Source organism: Thalassophryne amazonica, chromosome 4 (assembly GCF_902500255.1).
Source record: "Thalassophryne amazonica chromosome 4, fThaAma1.1, whole genome shotgun sequence".
NCBI classification, from domain to species: Eukaryota; Metazoa; Chordata; class Actinopteri; order Batrachoidiformes; family Batrachoididae; genus Thalassophryne; species Thalassophryne amazonica.
The window spans coordinates 82,777,298-82,794,222 of NC_047106.1; the positions used below are offsets into that span (position 1 = coordinate 82,777,298).

Below are 16,925 nucleotides of genomic sequence, written 5' to 3' on the forward strand. Positions count from 1 at the left end.
GGTAGAATGTGACAGTTTTTTCTTACACATAAAGTGAAGTGCAGAGGCCTGATGTCACCACATGAATACTCACACTGAGTTGAACAGGTAGGCTCTGCCCTGACTGCCCTGGAACGACTGCAGAGAAGATCAAAAGCAAAATCTATATCTTCCACATGGTTTAACTATTCTATATGTTATAAACATGATTGTTACCTTCAGGCAAACCAGAGCATGTTTACAACCACCACCAAGGAAGTAATGTTTTGACCTTTTAGCAGGACAACTCAACAAGTAACAGATTTCAGTGAAATTTGGTGAGCAAACAGATAATGTTCCAAGAAATAAGTGATTTGGTTTTGAATGTGATCCGGAATATATTGTGGAACTGAGATCAAGAATAACGTTTGGCACAGAGCAACGTTTAACTCAAAAAGTTGTGAAAGCATGTTGATGACATTTGGTGAGCAGATGGATAATGTCTGAGAAAATTAGAGATTTTATTTTGAAATTGATCTGGAATAGTTGTTCTGAAACATGTGTGGCCTTGGCAGAAGTATGCACTCTCTGAGATGCCTTCTGGTTTAACATTTTAATTTCTGGATATCCCCCCCCCCCCCTTTTTTTTTTTTTTTTGCAATGAGAAAAAAAAAGCCAAAAATATTTGGTGGGACTACCAAAGGTGCTGTGTACGTGGATGGTCAGGTGTTTGTGGCCGTCACCACCATCAGTTTTGGGTGTCCTCAAGAGGATCAAGACTCTGGTGTCCTAGAATAGGGTATGGATGCTCACTAAATAGACAGCACACTGTTGCTGTCACTGCTTGTTCATGTGTGGCTGTTTGTCCTGGTATGTTGTATTGTTGGGGTTCACCACACGCACACCACGTTCACTCACATGCTACATGAAATCTGTGTAGCAAGAACAAATTGAATATATGTGTATATATGTATATAAATGATTCTGCCAGTTTAGCCTTTACCATCATTACATATGCAGACAAGGGAAGAAAACCAAAAAAACCAAAGGTGTTGTACATTTGACTGAACAGTCTTACACAAACGTCGTAAAACTGTAATGTTTATGTGTAAATGTGTGTGTGCGTGCGTGTGTGTGTGGGGAGGGGTGGTGTTAATTAGTTTTTCAGTAAAAGACCAAAATTGAAACTTCCAAATGCTTATTTATTTTCAAGAGAAAAAGAGAGGGTTATGTCAATTTTATAAGAGTATAAAGAAGGTAGCAGCTCTCTCTTTAGTGAAATTTTCACATGAAAGAGCGCTCCCTTAGAGATAGGGTGAGGAGCTCGGTCACTCGGGAGGAGCTCAGAGTCGAGCCGCTGCTCCTCCACGTCGAAAGGAGTCAGTTGAGGTGGCTCGGGCATCTTTTCCGGATGCCCCCTGGACGCCTCTCTGGAGAGGTGTTCCGGGCACGTCCCACTGGGAGGAGGCCCCGGGGAAGACCCAGGACACGCTGGAGGGACTACATCTCTCGGCTGGCTTGGGAACGCCTTGGGGTTCCCCCGGAGGAGCTGGGGACCTGTCATATAGGTCCTTCAGACTTTATTTTGAGAGCATTAGCATATCTAAAAGTCTTCAGTGTTGTGTGGGCCGCCAGAAGAGGAGGTACTGCTGGCCCACCACCAGAGGGCGCCCTGCCTGAAGTGCGGGCTTCAGGCACAAGAGGGCGCTGCCTCCACGGACACAGCCGGGGGTGACAGCTGTCACTCATTATCTCATGACAGCTGTCACCCATCTACACTTCATCATACTACTCCATAAAACCCGGACGTCATCTCCACCTCATTGCCGAGATATCATCTACCTGTGAAGGTAATATTCTCTGCCGTACTAAGTAATTATAACTTACGTGTGCTCTGTTAGCAGCTGTTGTCCTGTGTTGCCTTGTCAGCTGGGTTGGCGGTTTGTGAGAGTGCAGACGTCTTCGCCTCTCACTCCTTCCAGATAAGTGCTTTAACAGGAGCTGCATGAGTGTGTGATTAGAGGTGGAGGTGACTTTCCACCTTCTGACTGTTTTTGTTACTGGGTGTGCACACACCCACATCTCACTGTTTGTGCTCCTTGCCAGCAGTACCAGATCCGACAGTCGGGGACGGTGATCACCTGGGAATTCGGGACTTGGCGGCTCCAGTATTCACCGGGTTCTGTGGCGGTGGAAATCGTGTGGTTCCGGCTCTTCTCAGGACAGACGTCTTCTATCCTCGAGCCTGCCCACACGTCACCTTTGTGGATTGACTGTAATCAGATTCTGAGATTGTCTGTATATTCGTTGTGCACATTCACAACATTAAATTGTTACCTTTTGGCTCATCTATTGACCGTTCATTTGCGCCCCCTGTTGTGGGTCCGTGTCACTACACTTTCCCCAACAGGATATCTCGGCCATCGTCATGGATCCCGAGGGGCGTCAACCATCTGTTGGACAGCCAATGGAAGAGTAGGGTGCACAGGTGTCGGCTGGAGGCGTGAGTGGTGGGTTGCAGCACATCCTCACCGCCTTTACCGCTCGGATGGACCTGATGACCGAGCAACACATCATCCTTAATCGCAGGATGGAGGCTCTCACCGCACAGGTGGAAGCGTGCGCTCAGGGCGCTGCTGCAGCTCCTCCTCCTGCCGACCCGGTGCCGAATACAGACATTCCACTGGTCATTCAACGACCCCCCCCACCATCCCCTGAAGCATACATAAGCCCCCCAGAGAGTTACGGAGGTTGTGTGGAGACGTGCGCGGACTTTCTTATGCAGTGTTCGCTCGTCTTTGCACAGCATCCCGTGATGTACGCGTCTGATGCCAGCAAGGTGGCTTACGTGATTAATTTGTTTCGAGGTGAGGCACGCGCTTGGGCTACAGCGCTTTGGGAACAAACTTCACGGCTCCTTGCCTGTTATACTGGGTTTGTGAGGGAGCTCAGAACTGTTTTTGATCACCCTAACAGAGGCGAAACCGCGTCTACCGTGCTGCTGTCAATGAGACAAGGGCGCCGAAGCGCAGCCGAATATGCAGTCGACTTCCGCATCACGGCTGCGAGATCCGGCTGGAATATGACTGCGCTCCGCGCCGCCTTCATAAACGGACTGTCGTCGGTCCTGAAGGAGCACCTGCTGGCTAAGGAGGAACCGCGGGATTTGGCTGAGCTTATCGATTTGGTTATACGTTTGGACAATCGGTTAGAAGAACACCGACAGGAGCGAGGCGAAGGGTGCGGTCAGGCACAAGCCGTCCCTCTTCCTCCCAGGTCCGAAAGGGAGCCGTCTTCCCCACGCTCCACAGCCACAGCGCTCCGTGTGGCTTCAGCTCCCCCTGCTGACGTTGTTAGGGAAACGAGCAGGGCCAAAATTAGATCAGATGACAGATTGAGGAGGCTGGTCCGTGGGGAGTGCTTTCTGTGCGGCTCGAGTGAGCATCAGCAGAGAGACTGCCCCAAACGGCCAAAACACAAACGTCCGCCCTTAGAAACTGGGCTGAGGGGGGGTCAAAACATTCACGTGGGTCATACTCATCTTTCAACACGACTCCCAGTTACAATCCTGAGTGGGGATTTAACCCTTCAAGCCCCAGCACTGGTGGACACGGGGTCAGAAGGGAATCTGCTGGATAGCAGATGGGCAAGGGAGGTAGGGCTCCCTCTAGTGGCGCTTTCTTCCCCAGTGAAGGTGCGAGCACTAGATGGCACTCTTCTCCCTTTTATCACACACAAGACACTACCTGTAACCCTGGTAGTGTCTGGGAATCACCGGGAGGAGATTGAGTTTTTTGTAACTCCTTCTACCTCCCGCGTGATTTTGGGCTTCCCATGGATGATTAAACACAATCCCCGGATTGATTGGCCGTCTGGGGTTGTGACTCAGTGGAGCGAAACCTGCCACCGGAATTGTTTAGGATCCTCGGTTCCTCCCGGTGTAAATGCTAATGAGGAGGTTAAAGTCCCTCCCAATCTGACGGCGGTGCCGGTTGAGTACCACGACCTTGCTGACGTCTTCAGCAAGGATTTGGCGCTCACCCTTCCCCCGCACCGTCCGTACGATTGTGCCATTGATTTGGTCCCGGGCGCTGAGTACCCGTCCAGCAGGCTGTACAACCTCTCACGTCCTGAGTGCGAATCAATGGAGACCTACATTCAGGACTCATTAGCTGCTGGGCTGATCCGGAATTCCACCTCCCCGATGGGTGCAGGTTTCTTTTTTGTGGGCAAGAAAGACGGCGGACTCCGTCCATGCATTGATTACAGGGGGCTGAACGACATAACAGTTCGCAATCGATACCCTTTACCCCTGTTGGATTCAGTGTTCACGCCCCTGCATGGAGCCCAAATTTTCACCAAACTGGACCTTAGGAATGCGTATCACCTGGTTCTTATCCGGAAGGGAGACGAATGGAAGACGGCATTTAACACCCCATTAGGTCATTTTGAGTACCTGGTCATGCCGTTCGGCCTCTTCAACGCCCCCGCGACGTTCCAAGCTTTGGTAAATGACGTCTTGCGGGACTTCCTACACTGATTCGTCTTCGTATATCTGGATGACATACTCATCTTTTCCCCGGACCCTGAGACTCATGTCCAGCATGTACGTCAGGTCCTGCAGCGGTTGTTGGAGAACCGGCTGTTTGTGAAGGGCGAGAAGTGTGAGTTTCACTGCGCCTCTTTGTCCTTCCTGGGGTTCATCATCTCCTCCAACTCCGTCGCCCCTGATCCGGCTAAGGTTTCGGCGGTGAGAGATTGGCCCCAACCAACAAGCCGTAGGAAGCTGCAACAGTTCCTCGGCTTTGCAAATTTCTACAGGAGGTTCATTAAGGGCTACAGTCAGGTAGTTAGCCCCCTGACAGCCCTGACCTCTCCAAAAGTCCCCTTCACCTGGTCGGTGAGGATCGGTGCGAAGCCGCGTTCAAGGAGTTGAAATGCCGGTTCTCGTCTGCACCAGTTCTGGTGCAGCCCGACCCTAGCCGCCAGTTTGTGGTTGAAGTGGACGCCTCTGACTCAGGGATAGGAGCCGTGCTATCCCAGAGCGGAGAGACAGATAAGGTTCTTCACCCGTGTGCCTACTTTTCTCGCAGGTTGACCCCCGCTGAACGGAACTATGACGTCGGCAATCGAGAACTCCTTGCGGTGAAAGAGGCTCTTGAGGAGTGGAGACACCTGTTGGAGGGAGCGTCTGTGCCGTTCACGGTTTTCACTGACCATCGGAACCTGGAGTATATCAGGACCGCCAAGCGGCTGAACCCCAGGCAAGCCCGCTGGTCACTGTTCTTCGGACGTTTTGACTTCCGGATCACCTATCGCCCCGGGACCAAGAACCAGAGATTGGATGCCTTGTCCCGGGTACACAAAGACAAAGTCAAAACTGTGCTGTCGGATCCACTGGAGCCCATCATTCCGGAGTCCACTATCGTGGCCACCCTCACCTGGGACGTGGAGAAGACCGTCCGGGAGGCCCTGGCACGGAGCCCGGACCCCGGAACTGGTCCGAAGAATCGTATGTACGTCCCACCAGAAGCCAGAGCTGCAGTCTTGGATTTCTGTCACGGTTCCAAGCTCTCCTGTCATCCAGGGGTGCGAAGGACCGTGGCAGTTGTCCGGCAGCGCTTCTGGTGGGCGTCTATGGAGGCCGACGTCCGAAATCCCATGAGATCTCATATACTGTCAATGCAGGAAGTGTTCATCATTTCACATTTCCTGTTTCACTGTGGGCACTTCCTGTTTGGGACTCTGTGTACCATGAGCGAGCTTTGTGACGCTACCCGGTGCTTCGCTTGTTTAATAATTTCTGAAAAAAAGGCCAAGAAGAAGATCATGAGCTGTTAAACTGCACAGAGGATTTTTTTTGTGTATTTTATTGGGGGTGGACACACTGACGGAACCCTGCCAATTCAATGTTTACATTAAATACTAACTAACTAACTAAACAAATAAAATAAATAAATAAATTGTGATGAATTCCTGAGCGGTAGCACTGTGGATTAGTGGTTAGCACTGTTGCCTCATAGCAAGAACGTCATGGGATCAATTCTCACTTGTGGGCTTTCGGTGTGGAGTTTGCATATTCTCCCCGTGTTTGTGTGGGTTCCCTCTGGGTGGTCCGACTTCCTCCCACATTCAAAGACATGCAGATTAGGTGGATTGGAAACTTTAAATTGTCTATGCGTGCAAGTGTGACTGTGTTTGTTTGTCTATATGCAGCCCTGTGACAGACTGGCGTCCTATCCAGGGTGTACCCCACCTCACACTCTATGACTGCTGGGATAGGCTCCAGCCCCCTGTGACCCTTAATTGCAGTAAGCGGTTGAAGATGAGTGAGTGAGTGAGTGAATTCCTGAGCTTCTTCTACACTATGCCTCCTGGCACTGTAATACAATGCTGCCCCCAGTGGGCAGTGGCCAACTAAAAAGATGTGCAGACACCATGGGCAGTGCCAGGGGGGCACTAGAGCTCCCACTGGCACTCCCAAGATTCCTCATTGATTATGTTAATTTAATTTCAAAAACAGTAAAACACAGTATTAGAAGTTACAGTTTATCTTGGTATTATATAAAAGTAAGTCCCTTCGGCTGCTCCCTTGTTTGCACTCGGGGTCGCCACAGCAAATCCAAGGTGGATCTGCATGTTGAATTGGCACAGGTTTACGCCGGATGCCCTTCCTGACGCAACTCCACATTACATGGAGAAATGTGGCAGGGGTGGGATTTGAACCCGGAACAATTCAATTTCAATTTCAATTTATTAATTTATATAGCGCCAACTCATGACAAAGTCGCCCCAAGGCACTTCACATAATTCACAACAACACAAATTAATCTAAAATCAAAATTAAAAGCAAGAAATGCACAGTAAAAAGATAAAACACAGTAGAATAAAAAGAAATTACAAAGCAAACACAAACAGATTAAAAAATTAATGATAAGACAGTCTAAAAAAGTGGGTCTTCAGTCTTGATTTAAAAATCTCCACTGTGTCAGACTGCCGAATAACAGCAGGTAGATTGTTCCAAAGAGCCGGGCCACGGTAGGAGAAGGCTCTATACCCCACAGACTTTTTGTTCATCCTCGGAACACACAGAAGCCCTGTGCCCTGCGAACGCAAGGGCCTCGCAGGTACGTAGGGCTTAACCAAGTCCGCCAGGTAGGAAGGTGCCAGTCCATGAACAGTTTTATAAACCAACAATAAAACTTTAAAATCCGATCTGGCAGAAACTGGTAGCCAATGAAGGGATGCCAGAATGGGAGTAATGTGGTCAAACCTTCTACTTTGTGTCAAAAGTCTGGCAGCAGCATTCTGTACCAATTGAAGTCCTCGAATGCTAGACTGCAGCAGGCCAGAAAATAAAGCATTACAATAATCCAATCTAGAAGAGACAAACGCATGAATCAGAATCTCAGCATCAGCCATAGTCCATGAACAAGAAATTCCACCGTATCAAACAAGAACTTTGAGTTATGCTTGTTTTTGTTGATCAATTCAGAATAATATGCCTGCTTCGTAGCCAATAAAGCATGCTTATAATCTAAAATAGCTTCACGACACGCAAGGTGAAACACCTCTAGTTTGGAACTACGTCATTTCCGTTCCAACCCTCTAGCCTTCTGCCTAAGGTCACGCAAATAACTGCTGAACCAAGGTGTCTGTGCTTTGGGAAGGCGTGGCTTTAATAGAGGAGGCGCAATCTTATCAAGTGTGGTTTTTAGCACTAAATTCAGGCTATCCGCAAGACTGTCTACCGACTGAAATTTCATAAATCTTGAAGTTAGGATTTCAGGTAGTCTCGCTTCAGTCAAAGTTGAAAGTTTAATTTGTCGCCGCAATGATAGGCAAGGTTGTTGCTCCACTAAACGCGGCAGCATAATTGTAAACCTAATAAGCGAGTGGTCAGAGACCGCTGATGCAAGAGGCAGGATGTCGATATTTGTAACAGCAAGGCCACGTGCAAGAACCAAATCCAGAGTATTACCACTGATATGCGTTGAACCATGAATGAACTGCCGAAATCCTAGTGCATCCATGATTTCCATAAATGATTTACTGAGGGGATCAGAGGGCTTATTTATATGAATGTTAAAGTCACCAATAATCAAAATGTTGTCTACACTAGTTGAAAGACTAGAGATGAACGCGCCAAATTCATCTAAAAAATCAGAATATGGGCCAGGAGGCCTATAGACAGTGACAATATAACATAACTGATTTCCAGTTTTATGACCTTGAGAGTACTTAGCATCATGGGCATATCGGAGAATCAGATGCTCAAAAGAATTATATTTATGACCCCCCCACAGTTAATAAAGTAAACCTGGATTTATAAATAAAAGCAACACCCCCGCCTTTCCTCACATCACGTGAAACGTGACTAAAAGTGTACTCCGGTGGGCAGGCCTCATTCAGAGGAAGGACAGCTGTGGATTTAAGCCAGGTTTCACATAATCCAAGCATATCCAGACGATGATCCACAATTAAGTCATTCACCAGCAATGACTTCAGAGACAATGACCTGATGTTAATGAGACCCAAACTAAGGATCTCGGTGGGATCAGCAGATTTTAATGAAGTCATGCGGAAGTTCTGCTCCTCAGCAGCCAGTGACGCAGCATGTTTCAGCGGCCGGAGGAGCTCAGGTGAAACACCGCGTCTGCGAGCCTGCAGACAACAGCACTGGCATAAAAACTCCGCAGTTCGGCAAGAGGCAGCAGCAGGAAGCTGCGGCACAAACGGGCACAGCTTTAGCGGAACCGGTCCGGTCATCGGAGAGGACAGTCCAGGAACAACAGGACGAATCCAGCAGCCTCTCATGCGCAGCGCGCGCTCCCATGCCCAAAAATATCGTCCATCCCACAGGAGGCGAGGATCAGACCCTCTAGTGAAGGCTGCCAGGTAAAACTTAAATTTCACTGATGCATTGCTCCGCTTTCCGCGCCTTCTAAAGCGCCTCCTCCGGAGAGGAGCGCAAGGAAAACGGAGCAGGTGGAGCGGGACGTCCGCGAGCACAGGTGGCAGAGCAGGGCGGGGCCCTCCCAGCCCGGACCCAGACGACAGCAGCGGCACATAAAGAGCATTAATGTCCAAGAGAGACTGGCGATTATACACAAGCAAGGCAGAGGTGTCCCAGCAGAACACACAGAGCAAAAACACAGCAACAAATAACAAAAATCTCGACAAGCGGTAGAGACAGGGCTGACGGCACGCCAAACACACAGGCCATCTTGGAACCTTCTGCACTGAAACCAAGCGCATTAACCACTTGGCCACCACCCCTGCTTATCTTGGTATTATATAGACAAACTAAAAAGCTTCTGCTTTTTTTCCACACGTTTTGAACCCTGCGGCTTAAACAACTGAAATACGTCCATTAATGCACTGACTGGCAGAGTAAAAGACACAAAAGTAAATTTAAATTCTTACCTGTTAGTTTCATCTGAAGAAATAAACTGTCCTTTTTTAAAAATCCAAAACAATGTCTAAATGATGAAGAAATATCCCTCTGTACACACAGTTGTGCCGTGAGAGCATCTCTCCCCCACCATGTCTTGGAGATTAAATTATCCCGTCAGCCACAAAGAAATAAAATTGAATTATGTTAAAATTAGTCTGTTTTGTTTGTGTCGAGCGGACGGTAACAGTGTAACATCCAAAGTGAACCTGAGCTACACTACCCACAATGCTCCCTGCGTCGACTGGCCAATCACGTCTTGTGCTTAATGATGACGTCATCAGCAAGCGACAGGCAGCCAGTCTGCTACAAACACACAACAAACGGACTAAAATTTTTGACTTTAGGGTTTACAAGTGTTTTTGACTGTGAAACTTTGCTCACTTTACCAGCAAAAAAAATGTTATAGGACTGAAAGAACTTTCTATTCTTTTACACATTTTACACCCTTTTCAAACATTTTAATTGTGTTTTTAAAGAACTTTCTGTTCTTCTATTTTTATCTTTTGTCATATTTTAAACATTTTTTTTAAACATTTAAACATCTCTGTGTGTTTTTAACCAACTTTTGCATAACTAACACATTTTAACATAAATATAAGGGATGGGTATTGATAACATTTATCGATATTGATGCCATTATCGATTCCACTTATCGATCCGATTCCTCATCGATTCCCTTATCGATACCTCCTGTGAATTTTCTGTGTACTAAAAGTAGGCTTTACAGATTTTCTATGTCAACATTTTGAGTCTTAAAGTAAATAAATAGGAAGTTGGTCACTGGATTCTTGATCTCTGGACATAAATAAAAATAAACAAAATCTTTAGTTTTTCTCAAAAGCATTTCCTTTCAGACATTAATGGCATGGATCTAACTCCATACAGCTGAGCTGAACACTTACAGCCATCAATGTAATTCATAAAGAACACAGTACGTCTCATTCTGGGAGGAAAGAAAACATTTTAGTCTGTTGTAGTTTGTTGTCTGTGTTACAACAACTGGAAAGGGGTGTCATTTAACTTAAATGGTGATTCGCTTTGAAGTTATTAATTCCAACCAGACTCTGTCTCGGCAGAGAGCAGTGCAGCGATTGGAGCTGTGCGAACGGAACAGAGGACAATTCTCCTTTCTTGCCTGCAACAAAAGTCCCAGTTAGTGACTTTAATACGCACAAAAGTGACTCATGATTGACATTTTTAAAGGGCTTTGAGTGGGATTAAGAAGTGGACTTGACGCTTCTGAGAAGCAGCAAAGCAATGAACGAACGAAGCAGCAGATCGGAGCACTGCTTCGTTGTTTCAAGCTTCAAAGTGGAGCCGTTACAGAAGTGGTTGATTACAGACCCGCTGCAGGGTCTGTAATCATCATTATTATATGGTATGTGATTTTGCCAACTTCTGATTGGCCCATTCGCCACTTTCTGAGCTGTACCACATGCCGAGTTGACCGCTGATGGAGCCGAGTACACCTCGTGTGCAGTGTAGCGCTATCCAATCGAGCGACGCCTTCTATCGATAACGACCAATCAGATAACGTGATACAACGCCTACTTTGGCTGTTAGTTTGTTGACAAGATTCTACATGATGCCTGTGCATTATTTCACAAAGACTATTCCTTATTAAGCACCTTTCACACGGGCCGCTTCAAGTTCCATCGTGCGTTGTCATGACAGCGTCGTGTACACAATGCAGTAAAAACTAAGAGCACAGAAAAAAACACTGCAGCAGCTCCTCGGTCTTCTCTCACAAATGTATTTAACTACAGTCCATAAAAGTCCTGCTCACAGACTGTTTGCCAGAGACAGGACATGTCCACATCAAGTATAACTCCAGACATCTCCATTTACTCAAAGTAGAAAAGATAAACTATAACAGAACTCGGAGTGCAGACCTGCAGCTCAGCACAAGAACAAATATAAAGTAGAAGATAAATCAGAGTGCACAGTCTGTCTGCAGCGCATACCTGACGCAGACATTCCTGTGGTGTCGTGACGACACAGGAAGCTCGAGGCAGCCCCGGTGTGAAAGGGGCTTTAGAGTTTCTGCTCATGAAGTATTTTGGACCTGTTGGTGCAGTATGACAGTAATAATAAAGAGTTGAAACTTGAGATTGATTTTTCAATTTTAGTATGTTTGACAAACTCCCAATTTTCTTGTTTACCATATAATAAAACAGTTATAGACTTTTGATTTCAGTGTACCCATGATTATGCGGACCTGTAGGATGAGGTTCACCTCGGCCAAGACCTCGTGAACCCCATCCTGACCAGGTCCGCATAATTATGGGTACACCTCATCAAAAGTCTATAATTGTATGTAAAGAAATGATCATTTTCCCGATAAAACACCCTCAAAAACAACGGTCGCTCAGAAGGACCAATAAAGGCCTCATTAAGCAAAAAGGCTATTGATGTCGGGGGATCGAATAATTTCTTAATGATTCTCGAAAAGAGCCGGGTCATGATGCCCATCTCTCACGCTCCCGCTGAAGAACTCTGGCGCCACCCGTGGGCGGGGGAGGGGGGTGGGGAGCAAGCTTCACAGTTTGAAAACCACTTGTTTAGATAAATATTTCACTCATAAAAAAATAAACATTCATCACAGAACTGATTGTTTTACACAAAATGAATGTAACGTGACAGACATCATGTTCAACAATGTCATGATAATAATAATAATAATAATAATAAATTTCATTTATAATGTACCTTTCATTAATAAAAATCTCAAAGTGCTACAGGAAAAAATAAAATACAACCAAGTGTAAACAAGAGAATAAAACCAGAAAATCTTAAGATAAAAACAGTCACCAGAATAGAATAAAACCAAAATAAAATCAGAAAATAGAATAAAAAGACCAAGATGCAACAGATTCAAATTATTGAGACCTGTGATAGGCCTGTTTAAATAGGTATGTCTTGAGGCTTTTTTAAAAGCTTCCAGAGTCTGTGGAGCCCTCAGATGGTCAGGGAGGGAGTTCCATATATGAGGGGCAACTGAACAGAAGGCCCTGTCTCCCGTGGTGTGACATTTGGTGTGAGGGGGACGAAGGAGATTAGTGTTGTATGAACAGGAGGACGTGTGGGGAGTGAGGAGGTCTTTGAGGTATGTGGGGCATTGCCATGGATGCACTGTTGGGTGATGAGAGCAATCTTAAAATGGATTCTGTAGGTGATGGAGATCCAGTGATGGTTATGGAGAATAGGTGTAAAGTGTTTACGTACTTTCATCAGAATTCTAGTCGCAATGTTTGAAGGTTTTTTCCAGAGATCCCAAAGAGCAGGGAGTTACAGTAGTCAAGCCTAGAGGAGACAAAGGCGTGGACAGGTTTTTCAGCATCATGATGACGTTGTACTGCAGTGAGTGTAGTTTCAAGATGCTGAAATGGTTTGGTTTTTGCTGCACAATAATCATGAGTGGAACTTGAAAGAAGTGAAGTCTGTGTCGCCTAAAGAACGACCCAAGGAACAGCAGTAGGCACAGACAAACCAGTGAGCTGGTGTCACTCTTGGCAATTATCCCTCAGAGAACACAGCCTCTGGACAGGAACCAAATCATTCTTGCTATTGCTCTTAACTACAACAACAGGCGCATTTGTACAGTTATGAAGACATCAAAGGTAGGTGAAAGATTTTCTCTCTGCCTGCTGTTAGCATTTTTCCTCCTGAGGCTATAGGCTACATTTGGAGGTCTGTGAATATTTATATTGAACGTAGCCTAGGTTTGTAGGTTTGTGTGTGTGATTTTGGTCACTCTGTATGTCATTAGTGAGTCACAGATCAGAATGTGGCTATGTGTACACACGCCCGTGAATGTGGTAGCGGTGGTAGCAGAGCGAGCTGTCGTGACACACAAGCCCATAGCACCTCATAAAAATGCCAAGCTCCCCCATAGCACCTGCAGAAAAAATTCTCTGGCAACACCACTGGCAGACACACACACAGATGTGCTGCAATACAGAGGTTGTTGTGTGGGCCGCCAGAAGAGGAGGTACTGCTGGCCCACCACCAGAGGGCGCCCTGCCTGAAGTGCGGGCTTCAGGCACGAGAGGGCGCTGCCCGCCACGGACACAGCCGGGGGTGACAGCTGTCACTCATCAACTCATGACAGCTGTCACCCATCTCCACTTCATCAATCCACTCCATAAAAGCCGGACGTCATCTCCACCTCGCTGCCGAGATATCATCTACCTGTCAATCAATTCAATCAATCGATTTTATTTATATAGCGCCAAATCACAACAAACAGTTGCCCCAAGGTGCTTTATATTGTAAGGCAAGGCCATACAATAATTACGTAAAATGCCAACGGTCAAACGACCCCCTGTGAGCAAGCACTTGGAACTTCTTTGCAGCCGTATTCCTGTGGTGTTTCCTTATCTGTGGGATTGGTGTAAAGTGTGATCAGCGACGGCTTCGCTTCACACTCCAGCCCAGATAAGTAATTTAACAGGAGCTGCACGAGTGTGTGATTAGAGGTGGAGGTGACTTTCCACCTTCTGACTGTTTTTGTTACTGGGTGTGCACACACCCACATCTCACTGTTTGTGCTCCTTGCCAGCAGTACCAGATCCCGACAGTCGGGGACGGTGATCACCTGGGAATTCGGGACTTGGCGGCTCCAGTATTCACCAGGTTCGGTGGCGGTGGAAATCGTGTGGTTCCGGCTCTTCTCAGGACAGACGTCTTCTATCCTCGAGCCTGCCCACACGTCACCTTTGTGTATTGACTGCTATCAGATTCTGTGATTGTCTGTATAATCGTTGTGCACATTCACAACATAATTGTTACCTTTGGCTCATCTATTGACCGTTCATTTGCGCCCCCTGTTGTGGGTCCGTGTCACTACACTTCCCCAACAGGATATCTCGGCCAATGTCATGGATCCCGAGGGGCGTCAACCATCTGTTGAACAGCCAATGGAAGAGCAGGGTGCACAGGCGTCGGCTGGAGGCGTGATTGGTGAGTTGCAGTACATCCTCATCGCCTTTACCGCTCGGATGGACCTGATGACCGAGCAAAACGTCATCCTTAATCGCAGGATGGAGGCTCTCACCACGCAGGTGGAAGCGCGCGCTCAGGGCGCTGCTGCAGCTCCTCCTCCTGCCGACCCAGTGCCGAATACAGACATTCCACTGGTCATTCAACAACCCCCCCCCCCCCCCCCCCACCATCCCCTGAAGCATACATAAGCCCCCCAGAGCCGTACGGAGGTTGTGTGGAGACGTGCGCGGACTTTCTTATGCAGTGTTCGCTCGTCTTTGCACAGTGTCCCGTGATGTACGCGTCTGACGCCAGTAAGGTGGCTTACGTGATTAATTTGCTTCAAGGTGAGGCACGCGCTTGGGCTACAGCGCTTTGGGAGCAAAGTTCACAGCTCCTTGCCTCTTATACTGGGTTTGTGAGGGAGCTCAGAACTGTTTTTGATCACCCTAACAGAGGCGAAACCGCGTCTACCGTGCTGCTGTCAATGAGACAGGGGCGCCGGAGATCCGGCTGGAATATGACTGCGCTCCGCGCCGCCTTCATAAACGGACTGTCGTTGGTCCTGAAGGAGCACCTGGTGGCTAAGGAGGAACCGCGGGATTTGGCTGAGCTTATCGATTTGGTTATACGATTGGACAATCGGTTAGAAGAACGCCGACGGGAGCGAGGCGAAGGGCGTGGTCAGGCACAAGCCGTCCCTTTTCCTCCCGGGTCCGAAAGGGAGCCGTCTTCCCCACGCTCCACAGCCACAGAGCTCCGTGTGGCTACAGCTCCCCCTGCTGACGATGCTAGGGACACGAGCAGGGCCACATTCAGACAGAGGAGGCTGGTCCGCGGGAAGTGCTTTGTCTGCGGCTCGAGTGAGCATCAGCAGAGAGACTGCCTCAAACGGTCAAAACACAAACGCACGCCCTTAGAGACTGCGCTGAGGGGGGGTCAAAACATTCACGTGGGTCATACACATCTTTCAACACGACTCCCAGTTACAATTCTGTGCGGGGAATTAACTCTTCAAGCCCCAGCACTGGTGGACACGGGGTCAGAAGGGAATCTGCTGGACAGCAGATGGGCAAGGGAGGTAGGGCTCCCTACTGGTGGTGCTTTCTTCGCCAGTGAAGGTGCGAGCACTAGATGGCACTCTTCTCCCTTTATCACACACAAGACGCTACCTGTAACCCTGGTAGTGTCTGGGAATCACCAGGAGGAGATTGAGGTTTTTGTGACTCCTTCTACCTCCAGCATGATTTGGGCTTCCCATGGATGATTAAACACAATCCCCGGATTGATTGGCCGTCTGGGGTTGTGGCTCAGTGGAGCGAAACCTGCCACCGGAATTGTTTAGGATCCTCGGTTCCTCCCGGTGTAAATGCTAATGAGGGGGTTAAAGTCCCTCCCAATCTGACGGCGGTGCCGGTTGAGTACCACGATCTTGCTGACGTCTTCAGCAAGGATCTGGCGCTCACCCTTCCCCCGCACCGGCCGTATGATTGTGCCATTGATTTGATTCCGGGCGTTGAGTTCCTGTCCAGCAGGCTGTACAATCTCTCACGTCCTGAGTGCGAATCAATGGAGACCTACATCCGGGACTCATTAGCTGCCGGGCTGATCCGGAATTCCACCTCCCCGATGGGTGCAGGTTCTTTTTTTGTGGGCAAGAAAGATGGCGGACTCCGTCCATGCATTGATTACAGGGGGCTGAACGACATAACGGTTCGCAATCGATACCCTTTACCCCTGTTGGATTCAGTGTTCACGCCCTTGCATGGAAGCCCAATTTTCACCAAACTGGACCTTAGGAATGCGTATCACCTGGTTCGGATCCGGAAGGGAGACGAATGGAAGACAGCATTTAACACCCCATTAGGTCATTTTGAGTACCTGGTCATGCCGTTCGGCCTCACTAACGCCCCCGCGACGTTCCAAAGCTTGGTAAACGACGTCTTGCGGGACTTCCTGCACCGATTCGTCTTCGTATATCTGGATGACAATACTCATCTTTCCTCGGACCCTGAGACTCATGTCCAGCATGTACGTCAGGTCCTGCAGCGGTTGTTGGAGAACCGGCTGTTTGTGAAGGGCGAGAAGTGTGTTTCACCACACCTCTCTGTCCTTCCTGGGGTTTATCATCTCCTCCAACTCCGTCGCCCCTGATCCGGCCAAGGTTGCGGCGGTGAGAGATTGGCCCCAACCAACAAGCCGTAGGAAGCTGCAACAGTTCCTCTGCTTTGCAAATTTCTACAGGAGGTTCATTAAGGGCAACAGTCAGGTAGTTAGCCCCCTGACAGCCCTGACCTCTCCAAAAGTCCCCTTCACCTGGTCGGATCGGTGCGAAGCCGCGTTCAAGGAGTTGAAATGCCGGTTCTCGTCTGCACCAGTTCTGGTGCAGCCCGACCCTAGCCGCCAGTTTGTGGTTGAAGTGGACGCCTCTGACTCAGGGATAGGAGCCGTGCTATCCCAGAGCGGAGAGACCGATAAGGTTCTTCACCCGTGTACCTACTTTTCTCGCAGGTTGACCCCAGCTGAA

At 48.2% G+C, this 16,925-nt stretch overlaps 1 protein-coding gene across 1 annotated transcript in view; it reads right to left on the reverse strand.

Annotated features, from left to right (window-relative positions):
- The window catches only part of LOC117508411 (protein yippee-like 2), a 124,051-nt gene that overhangs the window by 51,681 nt on the left and 55,445 nt on the right, over positions 1-16,925 (reverse strand). Inside the window, exon 3 of the mRNA XM_034168176.1 lies at positions 74-117. Within this exon, the coding sequence (XP_034024067.1) occupies positions 74-117 (44 nt within the window). The remainder of the gene's footprint in view (positions 1-73; positions 118-16,925) is intronic.